Below are 16,580 nucleotides of genomic sequence, written 5' to 3'. Positions count from 1 at the left end.
TGCCAACTAATTGATGGTCACTTCCTTTATACACCTTCAGAATCTCCAGGCTTCTTTACATGGAAGCTTCACCAGTTCTTTGTCACCCGGGCCAGCTCGTGTCCTCCCCTGTTGACTCTGATCAAATTAAACCCTCCTCAGAAGGCAACCCACGCTTACATTTTGTCCTGCTGTGATTCCTTTCACATGGAGTATTGAATTTCTAGTCCTATTAGAACTCACTTCTAAGTGATTTTATTTCCCCATTCTGCACACCAAGGATAACGAACAGCTTGCTACAGCATGAATGGACGATAAGCATCGTGCGTGACTTGGAGCAAGCGACTATACCAGTCATTCTCTAACATCCCCTTAGGAGCCCGGTAATGAAGGGCTCAACTGCTCCACGATGTATAGTGGTCCGCGGGATATAAACTGGAACGGTGGGTTTGGTGTCACTTTTAGGATAGTCTGATCTGACTACCAGCATTCTTCTTCAGGCACGCGCGCAGCGCCTTTCGCAATGCTAGTACTAATTATTTGAAAAATCTCTGTGCGAGATCTTCATGTCACTCGAGTTAGCTTGCTGTAATTTTCTTTTCTATCTTATCCACAATCTATGTTTCCCTGTCCGACACTGGTATCTCACGTATACGAAATTGTTCTCACTTACGGGACCAAGCACTTGAGAGTCGAGACGATGTCAGACACGCGACAGATATGGTCTCGAGGTCAAGTTCTCCTTTTCTCGACGACCATACAGACTTGGTGATTACCACTTCTTTCTAAGTCGAAATGGTAACGGAGGCTACCGCAATGGACTTTGTCGTGGGCTGCTGAATTGAATGATTAGGACTCGCAGCGACAGGTGTTCGACCACGAGTGATTGCCGGACAGGCCTTGTGGACCGTTCTACCGTGACAAGCGGGCTTGAAAAATCTGCTGGTTCACGAGAGACGCAGTCACCTTAGTGAACGAGGAAACGATGTGAGTTCCCCTGTGACATGGAATGTCATTCGCCGGGGTTTTTGGGGGGTTGGGGGTTTGAGACATGAAAGTTGATAATAGGGCCGTTAAATAAGTGAATTGAGTCAAGTTTGGATTGAGACGAAAATGATTTGATCCAAATTGATCATTTAAACTGTTTTAATCTATTTACATGTAATACAAAAGTTGGTGACCCAAGCTTGACTTGACTTGATCAGTACTTGACTCGTATCCGAGCTCGATTTATTTACTAAAATACTCTCATATTTAATCCAAATCATGAAAATTCAGTATACATCTAGTTAACTCACTTTAAGCTTTTAAGTTATTTGAGTCGAAAATGCTTTTTTTTTTAGGCATCAATCAAATAAATCTTGATCTAAACGAATTTTGACAAAGCAACAAGAACGTCATCCTTTGTGTAGTCACGTCAAGAGTTTGGACCACAATTGTATTCTAATATATATATTACCTTCTTATTATGATAGGTTTAAGAATGATTTCAGATAAGTCAACATCCTAATATAATACATTGCCTGGAATATCGATCTTGAACCTCCCATAGGGATCTATGAAGGTCTAAGATGACGTCACTTAGAAACACATCTAAAATGTTGCAAGAGATTTTATAAAAGCTATCTATTGGATTAAGCGCTAAAAGGGCATGTGAAATTCTTTTTGGGGGTATTGTTGAATAGTCTTTCTGTAGCGAAGACCTATGAAGTTTTAGCTAACTAGATTAGAATGCTTAAAACAAGCATCTTCAATTCACCTTTCACAAACATCGTACAAATTAGACATGTCATTGTAAAGTTTCTTAATGTAATTTAATATTCACAAAATAATATGAAAAAATGATATGTATGTTTTTTGAACTTTAATACAATATGCAATATAATCACTGAATTTCTAATTTATTTAATATGGTTCTTGAACTTTGATATAATGTATAATATTATTCATGAAATTTTAAATAGTTCAAGATATGTAGATTTTTAATACATATTTTATTTAATTTTTGAATTATATGAAAATTTTAGTCGTCTTGAATTTTGATTTAATATGTAATACTGTTCCTAAACTTTTATATTATTCAACGCAATCCTTCAAATTGCATGAAAATGTTCAATAAATATTCAATATTATGCTAAAGCTTAAAAATCATCCACGCCGATTCACCCGATCCCATTAAAAGTCAAAAATCAGAACGCCGGTCCCAATCAACGCACCAGATCAACCCCGCAGGTTCATCGTAGACATCACCAATTTCCCAAGAACGAACGCAGACGCGAGCGGAGCTCGCCACGTGTTCGGCCGTCGCCGACGTGGCGCGACGTGGTTGGCCCCGTCGCCTCGCTGACGCTGGGAATGGCCGCACCGCGCGATTTTCCCATGCTCTTAATTTTACTACCCAAAACCCTCGGATTACAATTTCCTTTTATAGCGCGTTACCCGCACATATAAGGGGGGTGACATGATGGGGCCAACCACAGCATTCCACGTGGGCCCCTTGCCCAATGGGAGGGCGAGTACTGGAAATTCCGTACTCGCAAGGATCTCAAAAAAATCAGCCGAGACACGAGTCACGTGCGAGTCCCGTGCTTGTCTCCCTCTCTCTCTCTCTTTAAACCTTTAAAACCCCCCAACGCTCTCTCTCTCTCTCTATCACTCGAAGACGAAATCCATCTCCTTCTCCTTCTCGCGGCGCGGGGGAGATTCCGAGGACTTTGCGGCAATGGCGTCTAGGGTTGCGAATTGGCTGATCTTCTCTCTCCTCCTCGCGGCGGCGGCGGCGGTCTCCGCCGAGGAGGAAGCCGGGCCCGCGGAGGAGTTCGTGCTGACCCTGGATCACTCCAATTTCTCCGACACCGTCGGCAAGCACGACTTGATCGTCGTCGAGTTCTACGCCCCCTGGTAAAATCCCGCCCGTCCTCTCCCTTTTAGTCCTCTGGTGGCTCGAATCGGGTCGATGCGATCGATCCGCTTCGGATCTCGAGGTTTTTGGCTGGTTTTTCTCCGGTTGCTTACTGTTTATGTACAATTGTACGGAAAAAAGGTTTTCTTTTTTTTTTCTCCCCCTTTTTCTTGTTCGAAACGAATCTCAGCCTAGCGATCGCTCGAAGTCTCCTTTGTTCGTGAAATTTTTGGGCCTTTCCGGAGGCAAAAGTTTTTCTGCCTTTGTTTTGCATGCACGAGATAAACATCGCTTTATTCGCTGGTTTCTCTCGGTGTGGGAATCTGTGACAGCAACAGTTATCCTTTTTCGCTTTCTACTCCTGTTTTGGATTCGCCCAGCATGTATCTGATCGTCGAGGAATTGGTTGATACTCATGTCCGTCAGGGCTGGGCGTAATCGAATCGGTTACGCATTTTTTGTGTTGAGTAAATGCATTGTTGAGACCCCTTTTTTTTTTTTTTTGGGCAATTCATGTTTAACCCGTAATTAACGAGGGGGAGTTTTGCGGAATCATAATTGCACTTGATTGCAGTTACCGTGTGGGTTTATTAATTCATTCTGGGTTTCTGTTAAACCCCGAGTTCCGGTTAACATTGGTGGAGTGATAATTACTGTGACAACGGTGATGATGTGAAGAAATGTTCTTTATGGGTACATTTTACTCTGCCCATTCATGCATGATAAGAAGTACAGCTGATTTTCTCTTTTTGGGAGGGGGAGGGTGAATGGAGGATGGGAAGTGGGAGATTGTCTTCTACCGAATTTAATGCTGAGAGGGATGGCATTTTCCTACCTTCATTCTGTTCCATCTAGTCTTGTTCCCTCTTTCCAGGCAGGACATTTCACACTAATAATCACCTACTGATGGGATTTTGACTAGCTTTTTATCCCTTTTTCAGGTGTGGTCATTGTAAGAAGCTTGCACCTGAGGTAACAAGATTTCATAGATCCTGTTAGACACACGATATAATTCTATAGATAGCTGTATGTGTTCGGTTGGTAACAATGGCTTTTGTTCTATTCGCAGTATGAGAAAGCTGCGGCCGCATTGAGCAGTCATGACCCTCCCATAGCTCTAGCCAAAGTTGATGCTAATGAAGAAGCAAACAAGGAGCTTGCTAGCGAATTTGACATCAAGGGTTTTCCCACAATTAAAATCTTGAGAAAAGGGGGGAAGATTATTCAAGAGTACAAAGGTCCCCGCGAAGCGGACGGCATTGTTTCATACTTGAAGAAACAAAGCGGTCCTGCTTCTGTCGAAATTAAATCTGTTGAAGATGCCAGCACTCTGATAGGAGATAAAAAGATAGTGATTGTAAGTGCTCTTGCCTTGGGTTTTCTATTTCGATGACTTCCCTACCATATCTGATTATATGCTATTGGGGGCTATACTCACAGGTTGGGATATTCCCAAAGTTTTCTGGTGAAGAGTATGAGAATTTCACTGCTTTAGCTGACACCTTGCGCTCTGACTATGAGTTTGGTCACACTTTGGATGCCAAACTGCTTCCACGGGGAGAGTCATCAGTTGCTGGACCTGTTGTTAGGCTCTTTAAGCCATTTGATGAACTCTTCGTTGATTTACAGGTACTTCTTTTTTAGAATAGATGTATCTTTTCCTCCTTTTCACGGATGCATGGTGCACTAATAAGTGGACAAACATATTGCAGGAATTCCATGTGGATGCTCTGGAGAAGTTTGTTGAAGAATCCAGTGTGCCTCTCGTCACTCTCTTTAATAATGACCCAAGCAACCACCCTTTTGTGATCAAGTTTTTTAACAGTGATAATGCTAAGGTAGATAGTCGCAAGCTGTTATTTTATTCTTTCACACTTGGTACTGGTGTTTGATTTGCGGATCTCTATGTCGTTGATTGTTTCCTTGGTGAAGACCGTTTGCGCTATTCTTGGGTGGATGGTTCAGGTGATAGTATGATGTTATGTGGACCTTGTAAGTGTTGCTATATATCTCTAACAATAAAATGTGGTTTGCACCTATTCTTTGGATATGCTTGTACTATAGGGTTTTTCAATGGTGCAATGTGTCAAATCTTTTTGTTGACATAATTTTAGATAGTTCATGTCCAGCACGAGAGTGATGATTGTTACTATCTTTGGTTGGTTTTAAATTCTTTTTAATGGTCAAATAATTGGCAAGCCTTTTCTCCTGAATTATTTTTCTTTTCTCTTTTGAAGCTCAATATGCTTTCTTAATTGTTTATCATTAATTTTATTTGTGAGAATGTTCTGCGCAGATTGTTATTTGGTCATCGATTTTTTAATCGAGGGCATGGTAGTTAAATTCAAGCACAATTGCTTTTCCACTTACTAGATCACTCTTGAATAGTTCGGATTTGTCTGTTATTCCTTATTTGGTTTCATGGATAACATCTGACAACTCCATTTGCATTGCATAGGCAATGTTGTTTTTGAATGTTAGCACTGAAGAAGCTGAATCTTTCACGTCAAATTACCGCGCTGTTGCTGAGCAATATAAAGGACAGGGCATCATCTTTTTGATAGGTGATCTTGAAGCTAGTCAAGGTGCTTTCCAGGTTAGTTTTTTTCTTTTCTTTTTAAGTTCTTCATTTGCTGCTGCACATGTACTTATGTAGATAAAAAAATTGTTGTTTAATGTTTACGTGCAGTATTTTGGACTCAAGGAGGAACAAGTGCCACTTATTGTAGTACAGACAAATGATGGGCAAAAGTACTTGAAACCAAATCTGCAACCTGATGATATTGCCCCTTGGGTGAAGGACTACAAGGTTACATATATGTCTTCTGCTTCTGTCTCTCACAAAACGTGGGAGACATTGAGAGTTTCTAAAGCACGTTGTAAGCTTTAATCTAATGTTGTTATGTTAATTGCAGGAAGGCAAGGTTCCACAGTACAAGAAGTCTGAACCCATACCCCAAGATAACAGCGAGCCTGTGAAAGTAGTTGTAGCTGAGAGCCTGCAGGAGATGGTGCTGAACTCTGACAAAAATGGTACATAGCATTATGCATTGTGTTGTTTTGTGTTGTCTGCAAGCATACTGTGCAGGGATCTTTTATTCATTGATGTATACTTTGTATCGATTTGATATCTATTGGCTTTTTCATGGATGTCTTCTGCTCGCAAACGCTTTAATCGATCATAGAGTAAGTATTTTTCATACGGTAGAAATGATGGGGATCTTTGTCTTGAATTATTTTCTATGTACTTTTCTCTGTTGGAAAATTGCCTTCCTGTCTTTGGTCGGTGTCAAAAAGGGATGCTTTCTTATTACACCTTATTATACTTTTATAGTTGAGGAAATTGGATGATAAAGGAGGAGGTTGTGTAATTTCTTTTATTTTCAGTTTGATATAATCTGTCATGTTTAATTTCATTCCTGACTCAGTGTTAGAAGACTTTCACCTAACATGCTGGAAAACTTTTCTGCAGTTCTTCTGGAGTTTTATGCTCCTTGGTGTGGACATTGCAAAAAATTGGCACCTATCTTGGATGAAGTTGCACTTTCTTTCGAAAGTGATGCCAGTGTCGTTATTGCTAAGTTTGTAAGTATTCCCGCTTAAACTAGGTTGATAATTTTCCCAAATTGCAGCAACAGTGATCTAACCTTTTCAAAACTGGTTGAGTAATGTTAGTGATTATTGTTTGAGTACCTATAAAAAGCACTTTTGGTGTGGGGGTTGGTACTGATTGGTTTTGGGACACAATGCGTGATTGAATCATAGAAAGGCGCAAATGACGAACTTAGGGACCTTTTTATAGAAACTGAAGTGACATAAAAAAGTCATATGTTTTCCAAAGAACAATGCTAGAAATTTAAACTACTGTTAATATATTTCTGTGTTTTTTCCCCTCTTTGGAGAAGGCAAAGAGATATCCTGATCTAGTGGGTAAATTCTCTGGATGAAATATGCTTCATGCGAGGTACATGTACTGGTATATGAAGTACTGTTTTTTACCTTCTTTATTGGCTGCCCTTACCCAATAATATTATTTGGGTTCACAACCATGTCTGTACCAATATTATGCTTTCCTTTTCAGGACGCTACCGCAAATGATGTCCCAAGTGACACCTTCGATGTCAAGGGGTACCCCACTCTTTACTTTAGGTCATCAAGCGGGAAGGTGGTGCAGTATGATGGCGATAGGACAAAGGAAGGTATAATAGATTTCATTGAGAAGAACCGTGATAAAGCAGAGGGTGATAAAGCAGAGGAGAAAGTCGCAGGCGAAGAAGAGAAAGTCGTAGGCAAGGATGAGCTCTAGATGAAGGTACTTGGCTGGTCACTTTTTCATAACACGTCGTATCCCTCATGTTTGTTAGCCATGAGCTCGCATGTCGGTATCCCTCATGTTTGGCGGATGATGGTCTAGCATGCTGATGAAAAATTCTTTGTTGTGTGATAATCCAATCTCTAGATGTGCAATGATCTTCACTATCCCTCTTAATTTCTTTTAAACGATTGGAAATTCATTATCTTTTTCCCTTTTGTGCAGGAAGTTTTGCTTACTGGTGTACACAGCTGCATACAGGTTTCATGCTGTAATACATTAGGAATCGTCGTGTCTGACCCCCTTTGCCCTCCCTCTCCTTCCTATGAACTTTTTGCCAATTTCGAAATAAAAAGGGAATTGGGTTTTTGGGGTTGTAGAGTGATTTAGCTCTTTACATTAGGTCTAGTTTTATTTAATCTATGATGTATCTCTGCGGCCACTGTTCGAGATATCCATCATCTTTAAAATTTTCGAAGTCAGTTCGCGGTTCCAATTTCCTTCTGGTGCCTCGTTGATTTCCTTTATACCGGTGTGTGCTGCTTTTGCTTTTTTTTTTAACCCCTACCCATCTGATCTTCTATGTTTAGTGGATGGATCTTGTGCGGATGCTCATGTTAAAACCAGAAAGAATGAATGACTTTGATTTAAATGAGTTTTCTTCCCAGAGGGTTAAATACGATTGTACCAAACCAAGGCCAGCTAATTGAAGCCCAAATCCGCTTGGAGTTTTCAAAATGAGATTAAACTGGTCTCTTGGTGCGAAGTTAAGTAGTAACTTTGACAGAGCACGGTTCGGTTATTCAGACCCAGGTGTATGGAGAAAAATATTCAGTGGTTTTATGCCACCCCCTTAAGGCATTTGCCTAGTCTAAAACATATGAAAAATTAGACCCGTATCAATTAAGTGTATGTCAAGTCGGGTTGCGAAAGAGAGCAAATCGATTGCGTTGGCAACTTCAGCGAGCGCCTTCAAAATTGGATAATTGTTTCGCCACTTCGTCACTCTTTGATGTTTACTTTGTCAAGGAAAATTATCCATTGAAGGTGGGAAGCTCCGCGCAGCACCTAATCGAGACGTCTTTCTCCACCCACTCTTTTTAGGTTTAGAAATTTTGTCCTTTCGTTAACTTTCAACGATTTCTCTTTTGTTTTTCCAATTCTTCTTTACATCTCCACCTATCTGATGGGGATTTTTCCTCCAGAAGCGAACAAGGATCGAGAAAAGTCAATAAAAGGACAAAACTTCTAAACGTAAAAGAGTGGAGAAAATTGACTCGGGTGGTGCGTACACTTCGATTTCGAAGGCATTTATTAAAGCCGCCAATGCAGTTAATTTGCTTTAATCTGCATTCCAACCACAGTAGACATTAAATTTGCATTTATTTTATTGGACCAACTATAAATTGACGCGTGAGGTTTTGATAGGCTCTGACATCAGCACATGACTTGTTGGTGAAATATCACTGAATATTTTCTTGGCCGTTTGATTTATTCCCGTAACGAGCTTATCTTTTCCCTTGTTTTTTCGCTCCTTTCATTCTACTCGTATGCCTAACTTATGGTATCCCTCACAGGGGAAGTTTATACTTGTCCCCTAAAAAGGATTTGTTTAAGAATGCACATAAATGGTGAAAAACGCTTCAATTGCCTTAGCATGTTCTGTTTGTGATTTGGATTCATTGTATGATATGCATGTGATGTGGTTGTTGGGTTCAAGTGGGTGGTCCTCCCTTGTATGATTTGCGACGAGAGCTAGGAGAATCGCCAAGTCAATGCGATGGACCCGACAATCACGGCTTAGGAAACAACGAACGAAAGCGGATGGTTTCTTTCCAAAGCATCAAATAAGATCTCCAGTGTTTTACTCGGTCCATGCGGAAAAGACAACTAGTTAGATTTATCAACTGCTCCACTAGACCTTCCCCAAGAAAATCAGCGGAAATTTTTTCTTCCTCGCTTTAGAACGGGTCGTATGGGCACGCGGCACGTGGACGTCTTGCTATTGGTGTACCAATTTAGTTTTAGCCTAAAAGCTACTAGACGGACAAACTTACAAATGTTTATGGGAAAAAAAGTATTTCGCTTATGAGACATCTCATTTCTAACCCTATATGCAACGCTACACGAGATAATTGGTATCTTTTTCTTTGAACTTAGTAGTTAGTATTTAAGTAAGTCCCGAGATTCGTTCTCCTCATATCGCGTAGTAGGTACATTGCATACTTTTAGGATTGAAGTAGAGAAGACCACTTAAACCATACATGATTGTCAAGTTAAGTTGCATTCGTCTCATTGTTTACAAATGAATTGCTGAATCAAACCCTCATTCAAATTAAGATAATGTTATTGGAGTATTGTCTCAAGCCTTTTGACAAATTTCAGCTATTAGGTGGATGCAGGGGACAATGATTTCACCACTCCTCTCACGTGCAAGCCGAATTACTAGCAACACATGAAATTTGACTAATAAGTTGTGGCTGCACATTCGTAAAAGGTATAACATTAACTTTGATACTATGTGAAATTTTTATAAGATCATTGCCAGCTGTTTCAAAATTTTAAACTATTAGATAAAGAGGTGATTTATTATATAAATATTCTAACAAAAGCAATTTCCAAACCAACATCAAAGTGCACAAACGTTCACCCTAAAAACTCACTGTGAGCAGAACATCGGGATGCTACTTCGATCGCGGTTCGTTCACAAGTTATCGCTAGTTATAAATGAAGCTGCCTGCTTAAGAGGAAAAATATTTGGGGATATCGGAATCTCATCGTAAGCCCTATCCATCTGTTTAATCAACTCTATGATAGATGATTAGTCTTCACCGTCTGTTCAAAAGAACTAACAGAACAAAAGATGAGAGTCGGCACAGCAGCATATCCTCAATAGACCAATCGTGCTAATTTAGAAATAGCACTTACAAACTTTCGAATCATTATGTGCTGATGAGCAAGACAATCTGGCAAGTACCAATTCCTGTCCTCTTAGAAGTTTTACTGACATTAACACAATCCAGGAGTCATGATAAAGTATACATAGACGTAAACTGAGCTTTTGTCGTTTCAAATATAGGCATCATAGACACTCAACGCTTCCATAAGCAGGAGAATAGAGGCATCGTCCCCTCAACCACAGCAAGAACCACATGCAGGCAACGAACCTAGGCAAAAGACAAATTACTAGATAAGTACACATAGAAACTGAAGAAAACCTTCTGATGGTAACAAACATAAGCACTCATAAGAATGGTATCGAACTCACTGTGGTCAATTCCACGGACATTATCCAATCCACGTGGTGGGCCACGAGGACCGCCACCATATGGACCCCTTCCGGAACCTCCTGGGCCACCACCACCACCATCCCATTTCTTGCCAGAGGCAAGGCCTTTCCTATAAGCGTCAGACTTTTCCATCTATTCACACAATATGGAAACAACAGGCAAAATATTAAGACAATAATGAGTTGCTAGTGCCTACTTCCAAAGGAGCAATCAAGACAGTGATCACATTACCGAAAACATTGTAGCGAAAAACACGCCTATATAATTAACAATTGCCCAGAATAAGTCCGTGATCGTTTTAAGTCGCCATATTGATTTCTTGGATTTCACCACACCTGCAAGTCCAGAAAACACCACTGCATCATACATCAAACTAAATATATCGATCACATAAGTTCTTCATACTAATCTAGCTCTACCTTCCATTCTAACAGATTCCAAACAGTGTAACCCGGGCACTAAAAGGTAAAAGTATTGTCATAGAGCAACTTGATGACAACCAGGAAAGAAAGGCGGCCCAAAAAATGTCGTGATGAAAACTTAGATGACAGAAGACTGTAAATCCATAAAACGCAATAGAACTAAACATGTTAAGCATTTCTCATTGTTGTGCTGTTATGAACCGATCCAAACACAATAACTCAAAAGGAAACATCTTTCAATGTAGAGGAAACACTCAGAATAAAAGATTATGCAATACATCTCACATGAACAACGAGACATGGTAATTTTATGATGAAACGAAGTAATTTATGAAAAACCACTCAAAACACCTTTAAGTAAATGCCAAAGGAAATCTTGTTTCATCATCTTTCAAAGTGATAGTGAAGATTTCATACCCCTACAAGCATCTGTAAAAAGGGCTAACATAGGAAATTCAGAACTCAAGGAGAATGTATAATGCAGGCGACGAAAATAATTGTCCCAAGTCATACTACTCTTAAGGTACATTGGACTCCTCCTTCAGGTTAAGCATGCCAACACAACAACTCATGTATCAGCAGTTTCCAGTGCAGTGGCATAAGACTAAATTATCACTCATCAGAAGCACCTTTCCTGGGCATCCACGAATGCATGATAGCTCACATTGGTAAGCCCAGAGAGGCCAAGATAATGAATGAGCAGCTTCTGTGGCAGTACACGGCCTCGTAAAATCTCAATTCTAATGGGGTGGATTGTATTATTTTTCACGCCAAAGGAGTCAAGGAAACATTAATGAGCTGCCCAGTAGCATACGGTCAAAGAATGGCAGATCAAACTCCAAAGATAGATTTCGACAAGAGGAACGACCCCGGTAGCAAAATAAATTTGCGCACTTCCTAGGTATATCCAACTGGCTTACAGGTGCTTTCAATAGAATTGAACAGTTTGAACCTAACAAAAAACATTCAATTCCTAGAACACACCACGCACGCACGCGAGTCGAGCCAACCGTCGACCATCACACCTCAAATTCGCAAGCCAGGGGCAGGATCAAAACACCGCGAGCCGGGTGATTTGCACATCGAACAGATTTACATGTCATATATGTGCTCAGCCTCGATCTTTCATGAAGAAATAATGCAAAAGAGCCCAAGTCAATTCGACAGTTGACCCCGACATGGTCGGAACCAATGGATCGTTTCCCCAAAACGAACTCAAAATCACAAAAATGAAGCAAAAATTTACACCAATTCAACGAATTCATCATCCAACAGACGCCTTCGAGCACCTACAACACTCAGCCTCGACAGGTAAACCGAACGCGCGATTCGCAGACATCGAATTTCTCGATCGAATCAAAAGCAAATTGACGATCAAAGAAAGGGAAGATCGAAGGCCAAAAGCGGCCGGTCGGGGCATCTCCGGTTGGGGAATACAGCTTACCTCGCTCGACGTACGCCATTGCCGAAATCACCGATTCTAGGAGCTTCTCTGGTCGTTGCGAAGCGCGGAGAAGAAAGCCTTTATAGAGTCAATCTGATGGGCCGGCCGGGCCCGATTCGGGCCGTATCGGCCCGCCCATTCGAAGGGCCCAATGGAGTTTCGGGCCGAGCTAAATCACGAAGCTTGCGAAGCCGGGGAGGGCGAGAGAGAGAGAGAGAGAGAGAGGTCGTCGGAGATGATGCGAGCAACCGGAGGTCCGCTCCTCTGCATCGGAGATCTGCTCGGCGACGTCGGAGAAGACGCCGCTCCCCCCGAGACTATTCCGCCGCCGCCGCCGTCTTCGTCTCCTTCGCTCCCTGAGGTCGGCGCCAGAGCCGCTCAGCCCTCGGACCTGCCCAGGCTCTTCCAGGTTTCTCCGATGCTGAAAGAATCTCTCTCCCTGTTGTTCTTGCTTATTTTTCCTCTTCGCCCGAGCCAGACATTTCCGTTAGCCTTAGGTTATGGCGATTGGCGAGTTCTGGACTTGAGAAAGGGAAGGTGCGCAAGCGAGCATGGATCGACGCTTTGAACTTGCTGATGATCGTGAGCCGTTGAGGATGTGCGGGGGGTCAGATTGGAAATTGGAGTGATCGAGGGTTATTTTTTATGTGATTAACCTCCGTTACCTTGAAGAAAGTGAATGAAAAAAGTGGAATTCTCGTTTGGTCTGATCTTCGGGGCGGTATTTTTCACGGTAGATTTAAGGAAGCTCTAGTGTTTTGCTTTGTACCGCTGATATAGGGCTAGGATTTCGCGTACTCCGGAGGTGGTGCGTTGATGGATTTTTGAGTGGCAGTTTGTAAGTGGTTGTGGCGGTAATTTAAGTGATGTCCATTGATTAGGGTGGTATCTTGAGCAACATCCATGTCTGTCCGTGTTTGCGACTATAGCCATGAAGCTCTTTGGAATGTGTTGATTTTTGTCCAGGATTGTGATAGTAATCGCTGATTTCCATGGCTTGATATGTTGTGAAGTCTTACAGCAGATGAGGTTTTGCCTCCTCGGCTGCTGTTTTATGTGGATGAGGCTTCTTACGTGGAGATAGATAATGGCGAGATTGTATAGTCCTGTAGAGTTTTGATTTGAATGATTTTCTAGCAGCCCGAATCAAACTGCATTAGAATTTCTGAGTGCTGTCTTCGTTGCTTGTGCATCAACTACTTCCCAGACCCCGCAGTGCAAGGGACACTCATGAATTACTTGTCGAACATGAATGGTTGTATCCATTAAATATCTGCTTGTTATTGTCCTCTGCTTTGTCCCTGCATTTTACATCAACTTACATAATTTGCTTGATATCGATGTCTTGAATCTTAATGACAGAGCATTTGGCTTTAAGTCGTATCCTGATCATCTGGCCCGACTGAATAATTGTTACCACTTATTTGCCTGCATCACCTTAAAACAACAATGTCCTAGATATGATGTGAACTCACAAGTTACAGGAACCTTTTTTCAAATCTTGTCATTGTATTGTGCCACTCTGCCTTGCGGATTTGTTAGTTTGTATGCTGACTCTATCAATGATTTGAATCGGTGAATCCACTTGTCATCCTGTAGGAAAACTATGACAAGTTGAATGAAGCACTTGCAAGAGGAGACCACTCATGGACTGCCCTAACATTAAAGGTGATGATGTTATGTTCCTTGGCTAAGAAATGATTCATTGATCTGCATTAGCAATTAGCCTGTTTTCAGTTTATTGTTGCAAAACCGTACTGGAGTTAGTCTATGAGCATTAGTTAGTTCTCTGCTTTTCCGTCCCTCTTATGTTAGTTCAGAGCTCATTTGGTGGGTTTCACTAACTATGCATGCTTCATTGCATATTTCCTTGCCATTTTCTTGCACCATACTCTGTTACCTCCTCTATGTGTGGATAGCACTCCTGATTTCCATCCAATACAGTTTTCACAGAATGAAATATTTAGAGGGCTTGATGTAATTTGAGACATCTCTCTATTATATGAAATGATTTCTCTGAGGAAAGGTGTAATTTTCCTTCTCGTCGAACGACTTGGTGCTTGTTATTTCTCTTCACCATCAGTCTATTTTCGAAAAATCCATTCACATGAACTTGGGTGTTTTAGCTATTTCAGTCAACTTTGGCATTTCATGTTCTTACTTAGCATAAAATTTGCAGTTGTGCAGTTCTCTGGAAGTGGCTAATAAGTTGGTACAATCAACACACGGGAATGCCGGATTGCTGTTAGAAAAGGTTGAAGAGCTCGAGAAAATTATTAAAAGGGGAGATTCAGCTGTGGCAGCTGTGAAGGCTGTCACCATAACTTCAGTTGGTGATGGAAAGCCTTCTACTGGCAGTGAACATGTCAAGTGATCCTCTGTATGTGGGAGCAACTTCAGTAAGTTTCGCCAGATTCCTCGGTTGCATGAGTGCGGAATTATATCTTACTGTCTCCTTGGAGTCCTGGAATTTGATTTTATACCCAAGGCTTAGGACTTCTGATAAACTTTTCCTGTAAAAACACTTCCATTCACCTAAAACGCTACTCAGAATATAAAGGAATTATTTTATACTTCAATTCGTTGGAAAAATTCTTACTTGACTATCGATGTTTCATTAGTCGTGCTTTATTATTTGTATTTACTTAGAGTCTTGCATCACAAAAGTATGGTACAATAACAGCATGAAATCTTACGTCTAAAATTACCTCCGCCCTACTCATATTGACCCCATTTACTGAATACTCAGGTTTCCTCCCAGAATCTTCACCTAGAGAAGTTCATTATTTCCCCTCTAAACGACGTTCTCGATCGACTTATGTATCGCATTTTTCAATATCAAATTGCTGAACTGACGTAGAAATGCACCTTACCAATTCTATTCGAGCAAACGAGCCTTGCGAGAGCGCTCTGCACTTGAAGAGAGACGAAACTCGGGAAGTTTTGATCTTGCATGCACTGTGCATCGTCATGATAAAGGCATCGCTAGTGTTTGAACTTTTATTGTTTTTCCAATTTATCCCCGAACCCTTTTTCATTCGATCGAATCCTCGGGCTCTGCTGTTTTTGTTCAGCTTTTTGAACACATTTTGTTTTGGGTTTCCTCAGTATAATTCCTCTTCATGATCAGGAAGGTGATCTTCCTTCATTGAAAGACAGGACACTCCTGCTCACGAGTTTTCACCCGACAGTTTTCTCATCTCTCGCGTCAGCAGAGAACCTCCGTATCTAGGTGATGATTTGACGGATTCACTCCGCATTAATTGAGGTGCACGGCGTGAAGATTAGAAAACCATGTGGTCACGGCGTTTGCAGGCGCCCCGCACGCAGATGACTTCCGTTCCGTCTCAGTCTCCACTTCCTGAAATTCCGAAAATGTTTCCGAGTGCACTTAACAATAATTTCCTTTCAGCCTGAAAATTGTCCAAAAAGTTTTGAACCTATTATACGCTCATCAATTCATTTTCGAATTTTTCAATTATGTTAGTTTAATTCTAAACATTTTGACAATTTATCAATCCATTTGTAAATCATTAAATTGTGCAAAATTTAGATTGAAGTCTTTTAACGAATTATCAATGTAATCTTTCTTGGTTAACTTTTATTCGAAATTATTGATGTGACGATTCAATTAGCATTGGCTTTATTGTGTTAACGTGGATAATTTTTTAAAATTCCATTAATTTTTTGTATTCTCTTCTATTTTCTTTATTTTTATTTTAACTTAGCATGATCGATCGCGAAAAAATCGTAAACGACCTCTTCTTGAACACAACTGTTACCTCCTTGAAGATAACTTACCATAAAAACCTACTCACAATGTAAATTTAAATTCAGAGAAGATAACTTTCCATAAAAGCCTACTCACCATGTAAATTTAAATCCAATTATATCATTAGCATTAGGGTTGCATTTGTTCATCAAAGAACTCACGATTTGAATAACATGTTCTAAAAAAATATTTATTTGTATTACTTATAAAATACTGTGAACGGTGAAAATATTTTTTTATTGATTAATTTTTTTAAGAGACACGATCAATCATTTATTACAAAATACTTTCTTTCTTTCTTTCTTTTTTCGAAAGAATCGAGCCGTGAATTCGGCCTGAAGAGCTATCCAGTCCCCAAAACTCCCACGGCGGGTCCCACATGAATGGCGGTCTGCAATAATCCACAGCCGGTAATTCTTCTCCCCCTTCTCTCAAGAAAACGACCGCAAAAGATTTATA

At 40.7% G+C, this 16,580-nt stretch overlaps 3 protein-coding genes across 7 annotated transcripts; 2 read left to right on the top strand and 1 right to left on the bottom strand.

Annotated features, from left to right (window-relative positions):
- Positions 1 to 2,614: 2,614 nt before the first annotated feature.
- LOC104450929 (protein disulfide-isomerase) lies at positions 2,615 to 7,715 on the top strand. Its single transcript, XM_010065647.3, has 11 exons — positions 2,615 to 2,880; positions 3,823 to 3,853; positions 3,951 to 4,238; positions 4,322 to 4,510; positions 4,594 to 4,719; positions 5,340 to 5,477; positions 5,571 to 5,690; positions 5,797 to 5,914; positions 6,354 to 6,466; positions 6,963 to 7,193; positions 7,419 to 7,715. The coding sequence occupies exons 1-10, from the start codon at positions 2,702 to 2,704 to the stop codon at positions 7,185 to 7,187; spliced, it is 1,527 nt and encodes a 508-aa protein (XP_010063949.2). The 5' UTR covers positions 2,615 to 2,701; the 3' UTR covers positions 7,188 to 7,193; positions 7,419 to 7,715.
- Positions 7,716 to 10,059: 2,344 nt separating this feature from the next.
- On the bottom strand, positions 10,060 to 12,421 carry LOC104452374 (selenoprotein K). Of its 2 annotated transcripts, none has more exons than XM_039318369.1 (4): positions 12,350 to 12,421; positions 10,715 to 10,818; positions 10,462 to 10,615; positions 10,060 to 10,360 (listed from the first exon to the last, which is right to left on the bottom strand). In XM_039318369.1, exons 1-4 carry the CDS (start codon positions 12,366 to 12,368, stop codon positions 10,326 to 10,328), a joined length of 312 nt encoding a protein of 103 aa, XP_039174303.1. In that variant the 5' UTR covers positions 12,369 to 12,421; the 3' UTR covers positions 10,060 to 10,325. The 2 variants fall into 2 exon arrangements, with proteins under 2 accessions (XP_039174303.1, XP_039174302.1); XM_039318368.1 differs by lacking the exon at positions 12,350 to 12,421 and adding an exon at positions 11,257 to 11,329.
- A 130-nt stretch (positions 12,422 to 12,551) lies between these two features.
- Positions 12,552 to 15,789, top strand: LOC104450930. 4 transcript variants are annotated; one of them, XM_039316440.1, is made up of 4 exons: positions 12,552 to 12,758; positions 13,949 to 14,017; positions 14,529 to 14,748; positions 15,480 to 15,789. In XM_039316440.1, the coding sequence occupies exons 1-3, from the start codon at positions 12,585 to 12,587 to the stop codon at positions 14,721 to 14,723; spliced, it is 438 nt and encodes a 145-aa protein (XP_039172374.1). In that variant the 5' UTR covers positions 12,552 to 12,584; the 3' UTR covers positions 14,724 to 14,748; positions 15,480 to 15,789. The 4 variants fall into 4 exon arrangements, with proteins under 4 accessions (XP_039172374.1, XP_039172375.1, XP_010063951.2 ...); XM_039316441.1 differs by having other exon boundaries at positions 15,458 to 15,789; XM_010065649.3 differs by lacking the exon at positions 15,480 to 15,789 and adding an exon at positions 15,099 to 15,400.
- The last annotated feature ends 791 nt before the right edge of the window (positions 15,790 to 16,580 follow it).

This window comes from Eucalyptus grandis, chromosome 7 (genome assembly GCF_016545825.1).
Source record: "Eucalyptus grandis isolate ANBG69807.140 chromosome 7, ASM1654582v1, whole genome shotgun sequence".
Taxonomy (NCBI): Eukaryota; Viridiplantae; Streptophyta; class Magnoliopsida; order Myrtales; family Myrtaceae; genus Eucalyptus; species Eucalyptus grandis.
This window is presented reverse-complemented; position numbering and strand designations above follow the sequence as displayed.

What these genes read in the sequence shown, in the direction of transcription:
- LOC104450929 (XM_010065647.3), top strand. Translation starts at nt 2,702, where the DNA reads ATGGCGTCTAGGGTTGCGAATTGGCTGATCTTCTCTCTCCTCCTCGCG. An exon ending in CTTGGGTGAAGGACTACAAG is followed by an intron (nt 5,691 to 5,796) that starts GTTACATATATG and finishes TGTTAATTGCAG; the next exon opens with GAAGGCAAGGTTCCACAGTA. An exon ending in GTGTCGTTATTGCTAAGTTT is followed by an intron (nt 6,467 to 6,962) that starts GTAAGTATTCCC and finishes TTTCCTTTTCAG; the next exon opens with GACGCTACCGCAAATGATGT.
- LOC104450930 (XM_039316440.1), top strand. Translation starts at nt 12,585, where the DNA reads ATGATGCGAGCAACCGGAGGTCCGCTCCTCTGCATCGGAGATCTGCTC. An exon ending in ACCTGCCCAGGCTCTTCCAG is followed by an intron (nt 12,759 to 13,948) that starts GTTTCTCCGATG and finishes GTCATCCTGTAG; the next exon opens with GAAAACTATGACAAGTTGAA. An exon ending in GGACTGCCCTAACATTAAAG is followed by an intron (nt 14,018 to 14,528) that starts GTGATGATGTTA and finishes TAAAATTTGCAG; the next exon opens with TTGTGCAGTTCTCTGGAAGT.
- LOC104452374 (XM_039318368.1), bottom strand. Translation starts at nt 11,293, where the DNA reads ATGATGAAACAAGATTTCCTTTGGCATTTACTTAAAG. An exon ending in CCTTTGGCATTTACTTAAAG is followed by an intron (nt 10,819 to 11,256) that starts GTGTTTTGAGTG and finishes CTGGACTTGCAG; the next exon opens with GTGTGGTGAAATCCAAGAAA. An exon ending in TGTCCGTGGAATTGACCACA is followed by an intron (nt 10,361 to 10,461) that starts GTGAGTTCGATA and finishes TCTTTTGCCTAG; the next exon opens with GTTCGTTGCCTGCATGTGGT.